The 17,152-nt window shown below is 48.2% G+C and overlaps 1 protein-coding gene across 2 annotated transcripts in view; it reads right to left on the reverse strand.

Moving 5' to 3' along the window:
* Positions 1 to 771: 771 nt before the first annotated feature.
* The window catches only part of crata (carnitine O-acetyltransferase a), a 41,467-nt gene continuing 25,086 nt past the window's right edge, over positions 772 to 17,152 (reverse strand). For both annotated transcript variants that reach the window (XM_078207157.1, XM_078207156.1), the window contains 9 exons: positions 16,663 to 16,837; positions 14,788 to 14,966; positions 13,539 to 13,639; positions 9,913 to 10,032; positions 8,148 to 8,270; positions 6,223 to 6,358; positions 3,928 to 3,990; positions 3,527 to 3,664; positions 772 to 2,816 (listed from right to left, as the gene is read on the reverse strand). In XM_078207157.1, the coding sequence (XP_078063283.1) occupies positions 2,601 to 2,816; positions 3,527 to 3,664; positions 3,928 to 3,990; positions 6,223 to 6,358; positions 8,148 to 8,270; positions 9,913 to 10,032; positions 13,539 to 13,639; positions 14,788 to 14,966; positions 16,663 to 16,837 (1,251 nt within the window). In that variant the 3' untranslated portion in view covers positions 772 to 2,600. The remainder of the gene's footprint in view (positions 2,817 to 3,526; positions 3,665 to 3,927; positions 3,991 to 6,222; positions 6,359 to 8,147; positions 8,271 to 9,912; positions 10,033 to 13,538; positions 13,640 to 14,787; positions 14,967 to 16,662; positions 16,838 to 17,152) is intronic.

Raw genomic sequence — 17,152 nt, forward strand, 5'->3', positions numbered from 1 at the left:
GTCTCTGTAAGGAATTAACTTAAAGGAAATGTGCATCAATCAATGTTCTAATTGTATTTTACTGGAAATATAATGCTTGCCTGTTGTACTGTTTCCTTTGCTGTGGTCTTTGCCTTCTTTTCAGTCAGTGATCAGATACAGACAATGGCGATACAGGCTGGTACGACGTGGGTCTAGACGCGTAGTATTTGCTTCTTGTCTTTCAGCCGAAATGTTCATCATGGGCCGGGTTTGCTCTTGGATAACAGAGCGCCGGCCATTGTTTGAGAGCAGAGGAATTCTCCTAGGGTCAATATTCATCCATCAACTGTGATCAGTAAAAAGATTATCTGGTCATTGCTGTTCCTGGGAGCTGCCACATTTCCCACATGATAACACTGACTGCACTTCTGAAGTACCTCACGGGCTGTAAATACTGTGGGAGATCCCAAATGGAAGAAAAGCCCCTTAAACATCCATAACTAGAGTTGTAAAACAGAATTAGAAATGGAGTGTTGAACTATGTAGTGCAGTGAAGGATGGAACTAGAACCAAGTTTTTAATTGGCAGGTAAAGGAGTGTACATTAAACCCTTCCCGTACTAACCAGAGGATAACCATAGACTGGCTGTCAAATCCTTCAAGGTGGTCTTGGGTCAGGCTTGTGTGAGTGCAAGAGCATAGTACAAGTCCCAGCCTTACGGATCAAACAAGGGGAGAGAGAAACCGGTTGATACTGAATGTAGAAAGTTGAGAGATTAATACACATACCACCCATTTGACAAGTTGTGTGTGTGTGTAATATATAAAGTTTTATTACAGTCATTCACAAGGATTACACTAGTAATAAGTGTGCTTTGTTTTTTTACAATGGAAATATTTACATTAAAGTCAAGGCCAATAGCAGAATACATTCACAAAATTATCCATTCTGGAGAAATATTAAAAACATGGGATTGTAAACATGCAGGCTGAACACTTAGTGGTAGGCATTGTGCCACATGGTGACACGGTCATGTCACTGGGTTAGTAATCCAGTGATCCCCTGGGATTCACAATTTAAAATCCCTGTGCTTATTTTTCTATTTAAGGTGTCGAGTCAGTGTGACGATGGAACTCACTTCAGGGCGGGTACGGGGTTAGATACAGAGTAAAGCTCTCTCTACACTGTCCCCCATCAAACACTCCCAGGACAGGTACAGCACAGGGTTAGATACAGAGTAAAGCTCCCTCTACACTGTCCCCATCAAACACTCCCAGGACAGGTACAGCACAGGGTTAGATACAGAGTAAAGCTCCCTCTACACTGTCCCCATCAAACACTCCCAGGACAGGTACAGCACAGGGTTAGATAGAGTAAAGCTCCCAACAAGAATGTCATGTCCTGATTCAATGGCAATTCTCTCTCTGTCCTGTCAGTTCAGCACCAATTCATGTTAATTTAGCAATTACCTCTTGAATCTTAAGATAAGCACAAAATACTACAGATGCTGGAATCTGAAACAAAAACAGAAAAATGCTCTGTGCTCTGACGAAGGGTCATCTAGACTTAAAATGTTGGCTCTATTCTCTCTCCACAGATGCTGTCAGACCTGCTGAGATTTTCCAGCATTTTTCTGTTTTACCTCTTGAATCTTACCTGGTCAACCCACAGCAATGTGTCTGATTCTACCCTGAGGGATGGGAATAAAATGCTGGTCCAGCCGGCAACACCCATATCCCATGAATGAATTTTTTTTAAAAGTGCTGTAGAAGGAGTTGTAGCAAGTTGCTTCAGTGCAACTTGTACACATTTAGTGGATGGGTTCCAAATCAAACAGGCTGCTTTGCCCACAGTAGTGTCAAGCTTTGAGTGTTGTTGGAGCTGTACTCAGACAATGGAAGCATTTTTTCACACTCTGGGGCATGTGGGGACTCTCATTCTCCCACTGATCCAGTCACCTGAATCTTAAGTATCCAATTTTTTCCTGCTCAATGATTAATTAAACAATTCATTGATATTTATAAAAAAGTGTTCAGAGCAATATTTTTAGTTAAAGAAATATTTGAACCCCAGCAGACAGCAAAGTGAAATTGAGACCAGCCCAGATCAGCTGTAATCTTACTGAATGGCGGAGCAGGTTCGAAGAGCTGAAAGGTCAACTCCTGCTTCTAAATTCACATTCCAATGTCCTTAGGACCTATCCCTGGACTGTAATCTTACCAGGAGTGGTTAATAGTGTGACAACAGTAATATCAGGGGGTGGGCCTGCAACAGAAAAATCAACCAAACTTTCTTCTAATGATCACCTGCTCAGTGACTCCTGGTTCACAACTTTCATCAGCACCAGACTGGACCGGCCTGTAAGGAACTCACCCAGAATCGTAGACCGCGGGTACACCCTCTGGAGAGGGGGAGCAAGCCCCTCTTGCTGGGATACAATCTCCATTTAAACAAACACTCCTTTTCTAAAATGAATATCATTGATAATTATCTTAAAAGGGCATTTTAAAAAAAACTCTTCAGATTCTTCTGGATAAATTGTTCAGGCTGACGTTTGGTGAAAACCCTGCAGTGCCGGGACTGAGTGCCGATTCCGTGCTGGGATTTTTTTGGTTGATCTGTTCTGTTATCTGGCTGCTTCACAGCTTTGAGCTGGGTGTGAGAGGGAGCATGTCCCTCATATCGATCAAAGCCTGCTCTAGGTAGTGAGTGAGTTTAGCGGCATTGGTCTCTGCACAGCTGTTGAAAGCAGACACAGCGAAGTTGATGTGGGCGTCCATGGGATTGTAACACACACCGTAACCATCAGGCACGACAGGTCCAAAGCACAAGAGGCAGTCAGTTTTAGCAGGAACCTAAACAGAGAGAGAGCAGATCCCAGTGTTACAACGTTCCTCTTCAAAAGGAAAGATAGATGTGTAGAGGAGGCAGAGCCACTGGGAGCCCCCAGAACCTCCTTCATCTCACCCCGAATCATAGAATCTCTGCAGTGCAGAAGGAGGCCATTCAGCCCATCGAGTCTGCACCAACAACAATCTCACTCTGGCCATTTCCCCATAACCCCACATATTTACCCTACTAATCCCCCGAAACTAAGGGTCAATTTGGCACGGCCAATCAACCTAACTCGCACATTTTTGGACTGTGGGAGGAAACCCATGCAGACACGGGGAGAACATGCAGACGCCACACAGACAGTGACCCGAGCCAGGAATCAAATCAGTATCCCTGGCGCTGCGAGACAGCACTGCTAACCACTGTGCCGCCACTAATGCTGCTTAAAGTTCCTTTCACTGTCCCCTCGCCCCTCCGAAATCCTCCAGACATTCTCCATCTCCACCCCCCCCACCCCCACCACTGCTACAGGGTCATCCTGCAGTTGGGAAAGCTGCTATATTAATTCCTTGAGTGGAGAATTCTGACCCAAGGGAAGGTGGGGAAAAAAATCACCCGTCAGTTCTCCAACTGCCACTGGGCACAGTTGCAATGAGGGTTTCACCAACCCAGGGGGGAGGGTGGAGGGGGTCTTCAGCTGACAGAATGAGGAGGGGAGTGAATGCCTTACCTGACTGGTCGATAGATTGAAATGAAAGGCAACTGCATAGGATGTGTCCATAAAGATCTCCGGGATTCGAACTAGATCCTCGATGGCCTGAAGTTTCAGACCCAGGAGGTGTCTATCGATGGCTTGGCCTCTTACTGCCTGGAAGAAAGAACAGGCATGAGCAGAATGGTACCCCTTACATTGTGCCCCCCCCCCACCCCCCACCAATCCTACCCTCACATAGCTCCCCCTCCCCCAGAGATGTTGAGAAATTCTCAAGTTTCCTGTTCCACAGCGAAAACGATTGAAACGTTCTTGCCAAATAAAAGGACAGGATTACAATCCCGAATGCAGCCGAGGTTCTAGAGTTCAGAGCTGGGGGAGGGGGTTTGGGAGGAATAACAGGCTGTAAACTCACTCACCGTGTCTGTGTAGCTTGTGTGTGCCGCAACAGCTTTTCTCAGCAAGGCCACTTTTTCCTGATTCTAAACAGAATTAAAACAGAACAACTTAGATCAGAGAATCATGCAGCGCAGAAGAGGCCCTTCGAGTCTGCGCCAACATGTAAGAAACACCTGATCTTCCACCGAATCTCATTTACCAGCACTTGGCCCATAGCCCTGAATGTTATGGCGTGCCAAGTGCTCATCCAGGTACTTTTTAAAAGGATGTGAGGCATCCCGCCTCCACCACCCTCCCAGACAACACATTCCGGACCATCACCACCCTCTGGGTAAAATAGTTTTTCCTCACATCCCTCCTAAACCTTCTGCTCCTCACCTTGAACCTATGTCCCCTCGTGAATGACCCTCCAACTAACGGGAACAGTTGCTCCTTATCCACTCTGTCCATGCCCCTCAGTCTTGAACACCTCAATCAGGTCGCCCCTCAGTCTTCTCTGTTCCAACAAAAACAACCCAAGCCTACCCAACCTCTCTTCATAATTTAAATGTTCCGTCCCAGGCAGCGTCCTGGTGAATCTCCTCTGTACCCCCTCCAGTGCAATCACATCCTTCCGATAATGTGGCGACCGGAATTGCACACAGTGCTCCAGCTGTGGCCTCACCAAAGTTCTATACAACTCCAACATGACTTCCCTGCTTTTGTAATCTATGCCTCGTTTGATAAAGGGAAGTGTCCCATATGCCTTTATCAACACCCTACTAATATGCCCTTCCGCTTTCAGAGGTGTGAGGACAAACACGCCAAGGTCTCTCCGTTCCACAGAACTTCCTACCATTCATTGAGTACTTTCTTGTCAAATTACTCCTTCCAGAGTGTATCACCTCTCACTTTTCAGGGTTAAACTTACAGCTAAAGGTGCACGTGAACTGGAACTGACTAAAGCTGAGACAGCAGGGCTGTCAGAAACAGCAGAGGGAAAAAACAGCTTCACGTTTAAGTGACAGTTCCTGACTGACTGACTGCTGCAAACGCTACCATGCATTCATATAGCACCTTTAACATGATATAATTCCAGGCCCCATCTCAGGAGTGTGGAGGGGAAGCACAACACTATATAAGAACAAAGAACAAAGAAAATTACAGCACAGGAACAGGCCCTCCAAGCCTGCACCAACCATGCTGCCCGACAATTAAAACTCCCTACCCTTCTGGGGACCATATCCCTCTATCCCCATCCTATTCATCTACTTGTCAAGACGCCCCTTAAAAGTCACTACCGTATCCGCTTCCACTACCTCTTCCGGCAACGAATTCCAGGCACCCACCACTCTCTGTGTAAAAAATCTGCCTCCTACATCTGTTTTAAACCTTGCCCCTCGCACCTTAAACCTGTGCCCCCTAGTAATTGACTCTTCCACCCTGGGAAAAAGCTTCTGACTATCCACTCTGTCCATGCCTCTCATAATCTTGTAGACTTCTATATGGTCTCCCCTCAATCTCCATCGCTCCAGTGAGAACAAACCTCTCCTCATAGCTAATGCCCTCCATACCAGGCAACATCCTGGTAAATCTTTTCTGTACCCCCTCCAAAGCCCTCCACATCCTTCTGATAGTGTGGTGACCAAAATTGAACACTATATTCCAAGTGCGGCCTAACTAAGGTTCTATAAAGCTGCAACATGACTTGCCAATTTTTAAACTCAATACCCCGGCCTATACCTTCTTGACTACCTTCTCCACCTGCATTGCCACTTTCAGTGACCTGTGTACCTGTACACCCAGATCCCTTTGCCTATCAATACTCCTAAGGGTTCTGCCATTTACTGTATATTTCCTATCTGTATTGGACCTTCCAAAATGCATTACCTCACATTTGTCCGGATTAAACTCCATCTGCCATCTCTCCGCCCAAGTCTCCAACTGATCTATATCCTGCTGTATCCTCGGATGGTCCTCATCGCTATCCGCAAATCCACCAACCTTTGTGTCGTCTGCAAACTTACTAATCAGTCCAGTTACATTTTCCTCCAAATCATTTATATATATTACAAATATACTGGCTGATCTATGGGAAAACGGTTAATTACAGGAAAGTTTCCATTGTCCTTACAGGCAGTGGATTCCCAATCACAATTGGTGAAAAATAAATCTCAACCCCACTCTATCTTCTGCCAATTATTTAAAATCCACGTCAGTTTCTCCCCAGCAAGGCTTCTTCAAAACCCTTCCCGATGCCAATACCTGTCACCTGGCAGAGTTTCCCAGTGAATGCAACTCGGTCCCCAGAGAGATGGTGTTTGAGGTTCGGGTACCTGCAGCTGCTGATTATCCATGGCACAGACAAAGGCCGAGGATTCGATGGTCGCGGAGCGGATTGTGTCCGTGCGTCCGAGATGAAACATCCGCAAGGAGGCACTCTCGTACGTCGCACATGACTCTCCATAAATCCTGACGAGAGACACAAACACAGCAAAATGGTGAGGGGGTGGGGGGATTTCTGCTCATGCCCTGCTTACGGGCCGGAGGGGGGGGTGGGGGAACAGGGAGAGAGAGAGGAATCGACAACTGCTCCTGCAGTAATGGTGCCTTTCCTTTATCCAACCTCCCCACAGCTCTCCCTGTGAGGGGGGGGGGGGGGGAGTGTGCGTGCGCGCTGAGTACAGGCCGCACGGTTCCTGTTCTCTGGATGTGGGAGGGGAAAGGGGGGAGGTAGTGAGATTTACTGAAATGGCACTAGGGACATGGAGAGACTGGAGAAGCTGGGATTGTTCTTATCTGGACAGAGGAGGTGGTGGTTGTTGAGGACAATTTAATAAAACTTGAAAATGATGATGGGTTTTGATTGAGTAAATAAGGAGAAACTGCTTCCACTGTCAGTAACCAGAGATGACAGATTTAAGGTGAGCGGCTACACCGGAAGAGGATTTTATTTTCATTTACAGCGAGTTGTTGTGATCTGGAATGCGCTGCCTAATTTTCAATAAGGAATTGAATAAATACTTAAGAGTCAGAGGTTTACAGCACGGAAACAGGCCCTTCTGCCTAACATGTGTATGCCATCCAGTTTTTACCACTAAGCTAGTCCCAACTGCCCACATTTGGCCCATATCCCTCTATACCTGTCTTACCCATATAACTGTCTAAACGCTTTTTAAAAGACAAAATTATACCCGCCTCTGGCAGCTTGTTCCAGACACTCACCACCCTCTGAAAAAATTGCCCCTCTGGACCCTTTTTGTATCTTTCCCCTCTCACCTTAAATCTATGCCCGCTAGTTTTAGACTCCCCTATCTTTGGGAAAAGATATTGACTATCTAGCTGATCTGTGCCCCTCATTATTTTATAGACCTCTATAAGATCACCTCTAAGTCTCCTACACTCCAGGGAAAAAAAGTCAGTCTATCCAGCCTCTCCTTATAACTCAAACCATCAAGTCCCAGTAACATCCTAGTAAATCTTTTCTGCACTCTTTCTAGTTTAATAATATCCTTTCTACAATAGGGTGACCAGAATTGCAAACAGTATTCCAAGTGTGGCTTTACTAATGTCTTGTACAATTTCAACAAGATGTCCCAATTCCTGTATTCAATGTTCTGACCAATGAAACCAAGCATGCTGAATGCCTTCTTCACCATTCTGTCCACCTGTGACTCCACTTTCAAGGAGCTATGAACCTGTACCCCTAGATCTCTTTGTTCTGTAACTCTCCCCAATGCCCTACCATTAACTGAGTAAGTCCTGCCCTGATTTGATCGACCAAAATGCATCACCTCGCATTTATCTAAATTAAACTCCATCTGCCATTCGTCAGCCCACTGGCCCAATTGATCAAGATCCCGTTTCAATTGGAGATAACTTTCTTCACTGTCCACTACGCCACCAATCTTGGTGTCATCTGCAAACTTACTAACCATGCCTCCTATATTCTCATCCAAATCATTAATATAAACGACAAATAACACTGGACCCAGCACTGATCCCTGAGACACACTGCTGGTCACAGGCCTCCAGTTTGAAAAACAACTCTCTACAGCCACTCTCTGGCTTCTGTCGTCAAGCCAATTTTGTATCCATTTGAAAGGGAAATTTGCAGAATAATTCAGGAAACGGTCAGAGATAACTGGGTCGTTCTTTCAGAGAGCTGGCACTGGCTTGATGGCCGAATGGCCTCCCTCTGTGCTGTATGAATCTGTATGAGATAACTGGACAAGATGGGTCTGAGTGACAGTTTTTATACCTGTAGTAAGCCAGTTGCAGGGAGAGCTGGATAAAGGCGTCTGGACTCAGCTTCCAGGACTTCACCAAATCTTTCCCAAACTGTGGGAACGTGAAGCATTTGATATCCACATCATGCACCATCCTGGTGAGAAAGAAAGATAATCATTATCAGCATTGTCAACCCAGCATCAATCCCCCAACCTCCTCGCTCTCCTACAAATTCATCAACTTGTGTCAGGGAACAAGTTCACTCGTTAGTCCTCCTGTATATGGCCATAACGACATGCATGAGCTCAGACCATATGTGCCTGTGGGTTAGAACCATAGAAGCCCTACAGTGCAGAAAGAGACCATTCGGCCCATCGAGTCTGCACCGACAACAATCCCACCCAGGCCCTATCCCTAAATATTTTACCTGCTAATCCCTCTAACCCTCATATTTACCCACTAATCTACGCATCCCAGGACACTAAGGGGCAATTTTAGCATGGCCAATCAACCTAACCCGCACATCTTTGGACTGTGGGAGGAAACCGGAGCACCCGGAGGAAACCCACGCAGACACGGGGAGAATGTGCAAACTCCACACAGACCGTGACCCGAGCCGGGAATCGAACCCAGGTCCCTGGAGCTGTGAAGCAGCAGTGCTAACCACTATGCTACCGTGCCGTATCGGGTTATTGAACTGCAGGAGGCATCGCAGTGGTGCCTTCACTGGACATGCACACACTTTCCCGATGGGGTCATTAGACAGCAATACGAGACTGGAACCCCTACCCCCGACACATCCTCTATAGCCTGGGACCACTGAGGTGAATACAGTGACACCACGCATCCCTAACCCTACTCTTCCCCCACAGCTGCTGTGCTTGGGGAAGAAGGGAGACAGGGGTTGGTGTGAGAGATTAGACCTGGTCCAATATATCACCACATCAAATCACCAGGGAAACTGCCTGCAGCACTTCCCCCAGGTGATCACATCCAACTCTCTGGGTTAAACACGGGAAAAAGACCATGAGGACTAAGAGCAGTGATAGGCCATTTGGCCCCTCGAACCTGCTTGGCCACTCAATACAATCCTGGCTGATCTTCTGCCTAACTCCGCTTTGTGCTTTCTCCATATTCCTTAATATCCCTAATGTCCAAAAACCTCCGACTTAATTACACTCAGCGACTGAGCCTCCGCAACTCTCTGGGGTAGAGATTCCAAAGATTCACCACCCACTTCAATGAAGAAGCTCCCCCTTCATCTCAGTCCTAAACAGCCACCCTCTTATCCTGCACCAGTGCCCGTCTTCCTGACTCTGCAGCCAGGGGGAAAAAGAGCCTCAGCATCCACCCTGTCCTGCACTCTCAGAGCATCTCAGAGAGAGACCACCTCTCGTGCTTCTAAACCCCGGAGCATGTAAACCAATTCTCCTCACCACACCTCACAGGAAAGCCCCACTCATTTCAAAGATTGGTCCAGTGAACCCTGCTGCACTCTCTGTGCAGCAAGTATATCCTTCCTTAGGTTAAGGTTAAGGTTAGCAAAGATTGGAAACAATATTCTAAGTGTGGTCTCACCAATGCATGTACAAGTATCCCCCGTTCCTTCAGTCACCGAGTCAGAATCCTGGAACTTCCTCCCTAACAGCACTGAGGATGTATCCACGCTCGGACTGCAGCGGTTCAAGAAGGCAGCTCACCACCACCTTCTCAAGGGGCAATTAGAAAGGGGCAATAAATGCTGACCCGGCCAGCGACACCCACAGGCTGAGAATGAATAAAGAGAAAGCTCTCACATGTTGAGGTTCTGTTTTGCTTTTTCAATGTCTCTCTTTGTGTCAGGAGTGATGTTGAAACGGAGTTTCCGGGGCATGGTCAGTGGAATCATCGGAGAACGAACCATCACTGAGTTCTTGCTGAAACAGAAGAGACCGAATGGACATTTATTTAGGGATTGTACAAAGTCAACAACATAGAAACAGACCATTCATCCCAACTGGTCCCACATTCTCAACGCGCCTTCGTAAAGGAAGACATGAATAATGTACCAGAAGTGCTAAGAGAAACATGTTTTTGTGAAGAGCTGAAGGAAATCAGCATTAGTAGAGAAATGGTTTTGGGGAAATTGATGGGACTGAAGGTGGATAAATCTCCAGGTCCTGATAATCTTCATCCCAGAGTACTTAAGGAAGTGGCCCTGGAAATAGTAGATCCATTGGTGGTTATTTTCCAAAATTCTTTGGACTCTGGACTGGTTCCTACAGATTGGAGGGTAGTTAATGTAAGCCCACTATTCAAAAAAGGGGAGAGAGAAAACGGGGAACTATAGACCAGTGAGCCTAACGTCGGTACTGGGGAAGTTGCTAGAGTCCATTATCAAGGATTTCATAACTCAGCATTTGGAAGGCAGTGGTATAATCAGACAAAGTCAGCAAGGGATTTACACAAGGGAAATCAATCTTGATGAACCTATTGGAACTTTTTTGAGACTGTAACTAGTAGAGTTGACCGAGGAAAACCAGCGGATGTGATTTATTTAGACTTTCAGAAAGCTTCGACAAGGTCTCACATAATTGACTACTATGGAAAGTTAAAGCACATGGTATTGCAGGTAATGTCTTGAGATGGATAGAAAGCCGATTAGTAGATAGGAAGCAAAGAGTTGGCATAAATGGGTCTTTTTCTGATTGGCAGTCAGTGACTAGTGCGGTTCCGCAGGGATCTGTGCTAGGACTCCAACTGTTCACATTATTAATGATTTGGAAGTGGGAACTGAATGTATTATCTCCAAATTTGCAGACGGTACAAAGTTGTGCGGGAGGGTGAGCTGTGAGGAGGATGCAGAGATGTTTCAGTGTGATTTGGACAGGCTGAGTGTGTGGGCATGTGCATGGCAGATGCAGCATAATGTGGATAAACGTGAGGTTATCCACTTTGGTAGCAATAATAGGAAGGCAGATTATTATTTGAATGGGTGTAAATTGAGAGAGGTGGACACTCAGCAAGACCTTGGAGTCCTCGTGTATCAGTCGCTGAAAGTAAGTGCGCAGGTACAGCAGGCAGTAAAGAAGGCAAATGGTACGTTGGCCTTCATAGTGAGAGGATTTGAGTATCGGGATAGAGATGTTTAGCTGCAATTGTACAGGGCGTTGGTGAGGCCACACCTGGAGTATCGTGTGCAGTTTTGGTGTTGTTCTCAGAGGAAGGATGTCCTTGCTACAGAAGGAGTGCAGCGAAGGTTTACCAGGCTGATTCCTGGGATAGCAGGTCTGTCATATGAGGAGAGACGAAGTCGGTTAGGATTATATTCACTGGAGTTTAGAAGACTGAGAGGGGATCTCACAGAAACTTATAAAATTCTAACAGGGTTAGACAGGGTAGATTCAGAAAGAATGTTCCCGATGGTGGGGGGAGTCCAGAACTAGGGGTCATAGTTTGAGGATAAGGGGTAAACCTTTCAGAACTGAGGCGAGGAGAAATGTTTTCATCCAGAGGGTGGTGAATGTGTGGAATTCACTACCACAGAAAGTAGTTGAGGACAAAACATTGTGTGATTTCAAGAAGAAATTAGATATAGCTCTTGGGATAAAAGGCAATCAGGATATTGAATTTGATGATCAGCCATGATCAAAATGAATGGTGGAGCAGGCTCGAAGGGCTGAATGGCCTCCTCCTTCTGTGATACAATCCATCAGTTATCAGATTGTTTCATAGATTAACATAGAAACCCTACAGTGCAGAAGGAGGCCATTCGGCCCATCGAGTCTGCACCGACCACAATCCCACCCAGGCCCTCCCCCCACATATTTTACCCGCTAATTCCTCTAACCTACGCATCCCAGGACTCTAAGGGACAATTTTTAACCTGGCCAATCAACCTAACCCGCACATCTTTGGACTGTGGGAGGAAACCGGAGCACCCGGAGGAAACCCACGCAGACACGAGGAGAATGTGCAAACTCCACACAGACAGTGACCCGAGCATCGAACCCGGGACCCTGGAGCTGTGAAGCAGCAGTGCTAACCACTGTGCTACCGTGCTTTCATCAAAAAGAATGCTTGTAGTGAAACATTATCGGGGGTATTAGAAGAGGGATGACTCAGGATGGGAGTTCTAAATACGGGCAACTTATTTCTGTGTCTTCATTTTATTTTTGCCTGAAACCAAAGTGCACAAAAAGGAAAGCTGTTTTTAAAAACGTTTTCCTCCATCCTGGCAAACCCCCAGGGCGCAGCGGGCAAACCCCCAGGGCGCAGCGGGCAAACCCCCAGGGCGCAGCGGGCAAACCCCCAGGGCGCAGCGGGCAAACCCCCAGGGCGCAGCGGGCAAACCCCCAGGGCGCAGCGGGCAAACCCCCAGGGCGCAGCGGGCAAACCCCCAGGGCGCAGCGGGCAAACCCCCAGGGCGCAGCGGGCAAACCCCCAGGGCGCAGCGGGCAAACCCCCAGGGCGCAGCGGGCAAACCCCCAGGGCGCAGCGGGCAAACCCCCAGGCCCAGGGCGCAGCGGGCAAACCCCCAGGCCCAGGGCGCAGCGGGCAAACCCCCAGGCCCAGGGCGCAGCGGGCAAACCCCCAGGCCCAGGGCGCAGCGGGCAAACCCCCAGGCCCAGGGCGCAGCGGGCAAACCCCCAGGCCCAGGGCGCAGCGGGCAAACCCCCAGGCCCAGGGCGCAGCGGGCAAACCCCCAGGCCCAGCGGGCAAACCCCCAGGCCCAGGGCGCAGCGGGCAAACCCCCAGGGCCCAGCGGGCAAACCCCCAGGCCCAGGGCGCAGCGGGCAAACCCCCAGGCCCAGGGTGCAGCGGGCAAACCCCCAGGCCCAGGGTGTAAGTTCAAGTTCCAATTGAATCCAATTCATGGTCTGCACAAGAGAAACACGATCCAAGCTGACAGGATGAGGCACTGCCCCCCATCCCGGGCTGGATCTGATGCTTCATCTTAGCCAAAAGGCCGAGATGGCTTTGAAAATTTGCATCAGGTAAAGCCCCAGTTTAACCTTACTGGCCAACCTGATCCTTTACTCTACCCTAGCCTGGACAAACCACCATCGCAGGCATTAGCGCACCCACCAGTGCAATGGGCTAGCCTCATCACCTGCTGGATCATGGTTTCACCCATGCCAGGAAGGCAATCGGCTCATTGTGTTGTGATTGAGTAGACGTTTCAGGTTGGTAAAGTGCAGCTGTCTCCAATTGAGGAAGTATTAGGGTTTCATTACTAGAGTGTAAAGAGGTGCTCACACTGGGTGTCGAGGGGGAATTGAGAGTCTGCAGGCTTGAAGGCTCAGTCTGGCTTCAGACTCTCACAGACGATTATTGGAATTATCAAACCGTCTCAAGGTAATTAGGGATGGGCAATAAACACTGGCCTCGCCACTGACACTCCCACCCTGTGAATGAACGAGAGAGAAATCGAGATTCTTACCAATATTCAAAGACATGGTCCAACAAGGCCATGATGGGAGGGCCTTCCGATGGAGAATGCTCGTAAACCAAGCCACAAGATCCATCCTCTCCGATAATGAACTGGAGAAGAAGCCCAGAAAGGAATTAGTTGGTTAGTTGTTCTCATTGGGGCAGTGATGCAGGTTGAATTGGTCTCAGTAACTCCGGTTTGGTTAGTGTGATGGTGGGTGTTACGCTTGAAATTAACTCTGGTTCTCTTCTCTTGATCAGCAACTGCTACTGGAAACTGCCTGTTGGTTCAAGACAGGATCAGGCTCGGGTGCAGCAGCCCACATGGTCGAATAACTTGCCATGGATAAGGCAGCGGAGAGTGACTGGTGTCTATGGATCTTTGTCCAACCCGAGGATTCCTCCAGAGTTTTTAAAAGAAATGAAGAGTATTTGGTTTAGTCAGACACTGGGACAGAGAGAACCACGATAAAACGGAATGTGCGCTGGAGTCGGGGCGCAGTGAGGTAATGCTGAGGCAGAATCGGAGTGAGGGGAATGGAGGTGACAGACACTCGGTATGGAAGCAGAGCCAGTGGATGGTTTGGGAGCAGGAGGAGGTGGAGGAGGGGAAGAGGTTCTTTGGGCTGATACCTAATATCTAACAGGTGGGTCTGAGCGTACCGCATGTGTCCAGAAGAGGAGTGGGAAGATCGGAGAAAACAATAAAAGGGATTTTAAACTGGGAAAATAAAGTTTGAAATTTGGCAGTTTTTTAAAAGAATCACACATTGAGCAGTGAATAAAGTTCCTCTCCCGATGCTCTCCCAGATACACACTGATCCTAACGGACTCCCCAGATTTACACACTCCCAGACACACACACTCTCGTGTACACTTACACCTGGTGCCACACATACACACAACATGCACCTCCAAAAAGAAACAGTAAGAAGTCTCACAACACCAGGTTAAAAGTCCAACAGGTTTATTTGGAAGCATGAGCTTTCGGAGCACTGCTCCTTCATCAGGTGAGTGAAAGGGGCAGTGCTCCGAAAGCTCGTGCTACCAAATAAACCTGTTGGACTTTAACCTGGTGTTGAGAGACTTCTTACTGTGCCCACCCCAGTCCAACGCCGGCACCTCCACATCCAAAAAGAAAAACATACATACTTCTTCTCAAAGAAGCAAGTGTGTAAATTCTGTTTGAATGGGTTTGACCCGATTGGTCAGTGCCCAGCAGCCGGCCGTGGGTCTGTGTGCCCCCTCCTCACACTCACCTGCAGGGTTTTGTCAAACCACCTGTTCCCGCTGTTCCACCGGCTGCCACCCCCGTGCAGCATCTGTTCCATTACACGGCTCATATAGAGTTCATCTGACACCTTTGGCACTGGAGCATCCAGGCAGATGGTGAAGATACTTCTCTGGATGCATTTAACGGACTCCTTGTTCACCTTATCTGTTGGCGAGGAGACAAGGGACCAATAGACAGTCTCAAAATGCCAGGTAGCAGCATGACAATTAACCCTGCCGTCAAAAACAAATCATCTATAATGTGTTCAATTACTGCAAAATAATCACTGGATACAGGGTGTACGCAGAACCCAGGCGGAGTTCATTTACTGATTACAGCTGAGGTTCCATAAATGGCCAACGTGCCCCCAGGGCCCGGCTCCTAACCCTCATCTAACCGTTCACACTGCAGACAGGAGTGGACACTGAATGAAGAGATCAGGTTGAGATGACATTCCAGGGTCAAATAAAGATGATGTGGAGATGCCGGCGTTGGACTGGGGTGGGCACAGTAAGTAGTCTCCCAACATCAGGTTAAAGTCCAACAAGTTTATTTGGAATCACAAACTTTTGGAGCGCTGCTCCTTCATCAGGTGAGTGGAGCAGCGCTCCGAAAGCTCGTGATTCCAAATGAACTTGTTGGACTTTAACCTGGTGTTGAGAGACTTCTTACAGGGTCAAGTAAAGACATCTTTCATGAGTCAGAGTCATGGAGGTTTACAGCATGGAAACAGGCCCTTTGGCCCAACTTGTCCATGCCACCTTTTTTTCAAAACTCCAAAGCTAGTCCCAATTGCCCACATTTAACCCATATCCCTCTGTACCCATGTAACTGTCTAAACGCTTTTTAAAGGACAAAATAGAGATAGCGACCTCAGGATGACCCAAATCACTTTACACTGATTGAGGTAATTCTGAAGCCATGAGGGAGCCAATTTACTCTCAGTGTAACCATGACAACACCACAATGGATTAGTTGATGATTGAGGGATAAACACTGGACAGGACACCAGAAAAACCACCCCGTTCCTCTGCCAATCGGGCAGGGAACACCGCACCTTCCTCTGATGGGGCACATGATGTGACATTTCCCTCTGACAGTGCGGCACTCCCTCAGCACTGACCCTCTGACAGTGCGGCACTCCCTCAGCACTGACCCTCCGACAGTGCGGCACTCCCTCAGCACTGACCCTCCGACAGTGCGGCACTCCCTCAGCACTGACCCTCCGACAGTGCGGCACTCCCTCAGCACTGACCCTCCGACAGTGCGGCACTCCCTCAGCACTGACCCTCTGACAGTGCGGCACTCCCTCAGCACTGACCCTCTGACAGTGCGGCACTCCCTCAGCACTGACCCTCTGACAGTGCGGCACTCCCTCAGCACTGCACAGAATGTGTCACCTTCAATTAAACCAAGTCTCTGGAGTTCGGTTTCAACCCACGACCTTCTGACCCCGAGATGGGTACGAGCCAGGGTAACACTGCAACACGCTGTGTGCAGGATGGTGACTCGGATGAGATAATGGATACAGACTGAACTCCGCAGTAAGGAAGAGAAAAAAACCTGCACAGGCACAGCTCTCGGGCTGCAACGTACCTTCAGCGTTTCAGATGATCGTAAACGATCAACCTAAACTTTCAATGTTGTCATCTTAGACCCTTGATAAATTTGCTCAGTCGCTGTTACAATTATCTGCCATTTTAATGCTGGCTCCCACGTCTCTGTCCCTCAATCCTACGCAATTAATTCCCACATCCCCCCAACTCTCAGAGATTGGACTACCTCACACTGGGGCTCCCACACTATCCGATGGGTTGAGTTATTTCTGCCACTGTGTACTGGACGCTCTCGGGAGACCAACCTTTGATCAGATTGTTATAGGCATTGGCCCAGCTGTTTCGATGGCCGGTAGTAAGGATCCCGATTGGCTCCTTGTTTGTTTGGAGTGACGAGTGCCAGATCTTCTCCAGCTGCATGTAAATCTGGTCCACAGTCAGGGGGCTGCCGTCGCTGTTATACACAAACAGCTCAAAGAACTGCAAAATACAGACAGCAATCATTAACGTCAACCTGGAACTGAAGGGAACAGAACAGAACGATCCAAGGATCAAAACTCTGGTATTGGGAGGAGGCAAGAGTCAGCCAGGGACCTCACCCCCGATCGCCATGCAACAACCCTGCTGTACATGCGGATGTGGACGTGAAGGCTTTATTGAGACGACCGTAATGGTCAATGAGGCTGCCATTTTCTGGTGCTGCTCACCATCTCAGCTCACACGTGATGAGTGGCTTCTTGTGCAAGGTTCGGGAAAGCAATCGCTATTCGGTCGAGCTGCCTAACCCTGTCCTGG

This window comes from Mustelus asterias, unplaced genomic scaffold (assembly GCF_964213995.1).
Source record: "Mustelus asterias unplaced genomic scaffold, sMusAst1.hap1.1 HAP1_SCAFFOLD_2096, whole genome shotgun sequence".
Classification (NCBI taxonomy): Eukaryota; Metazoa; Chordata; class Chondrichthyes; order Carcharhiniformes; family Triakidae; genus Mustelus; species Mustelus asterias.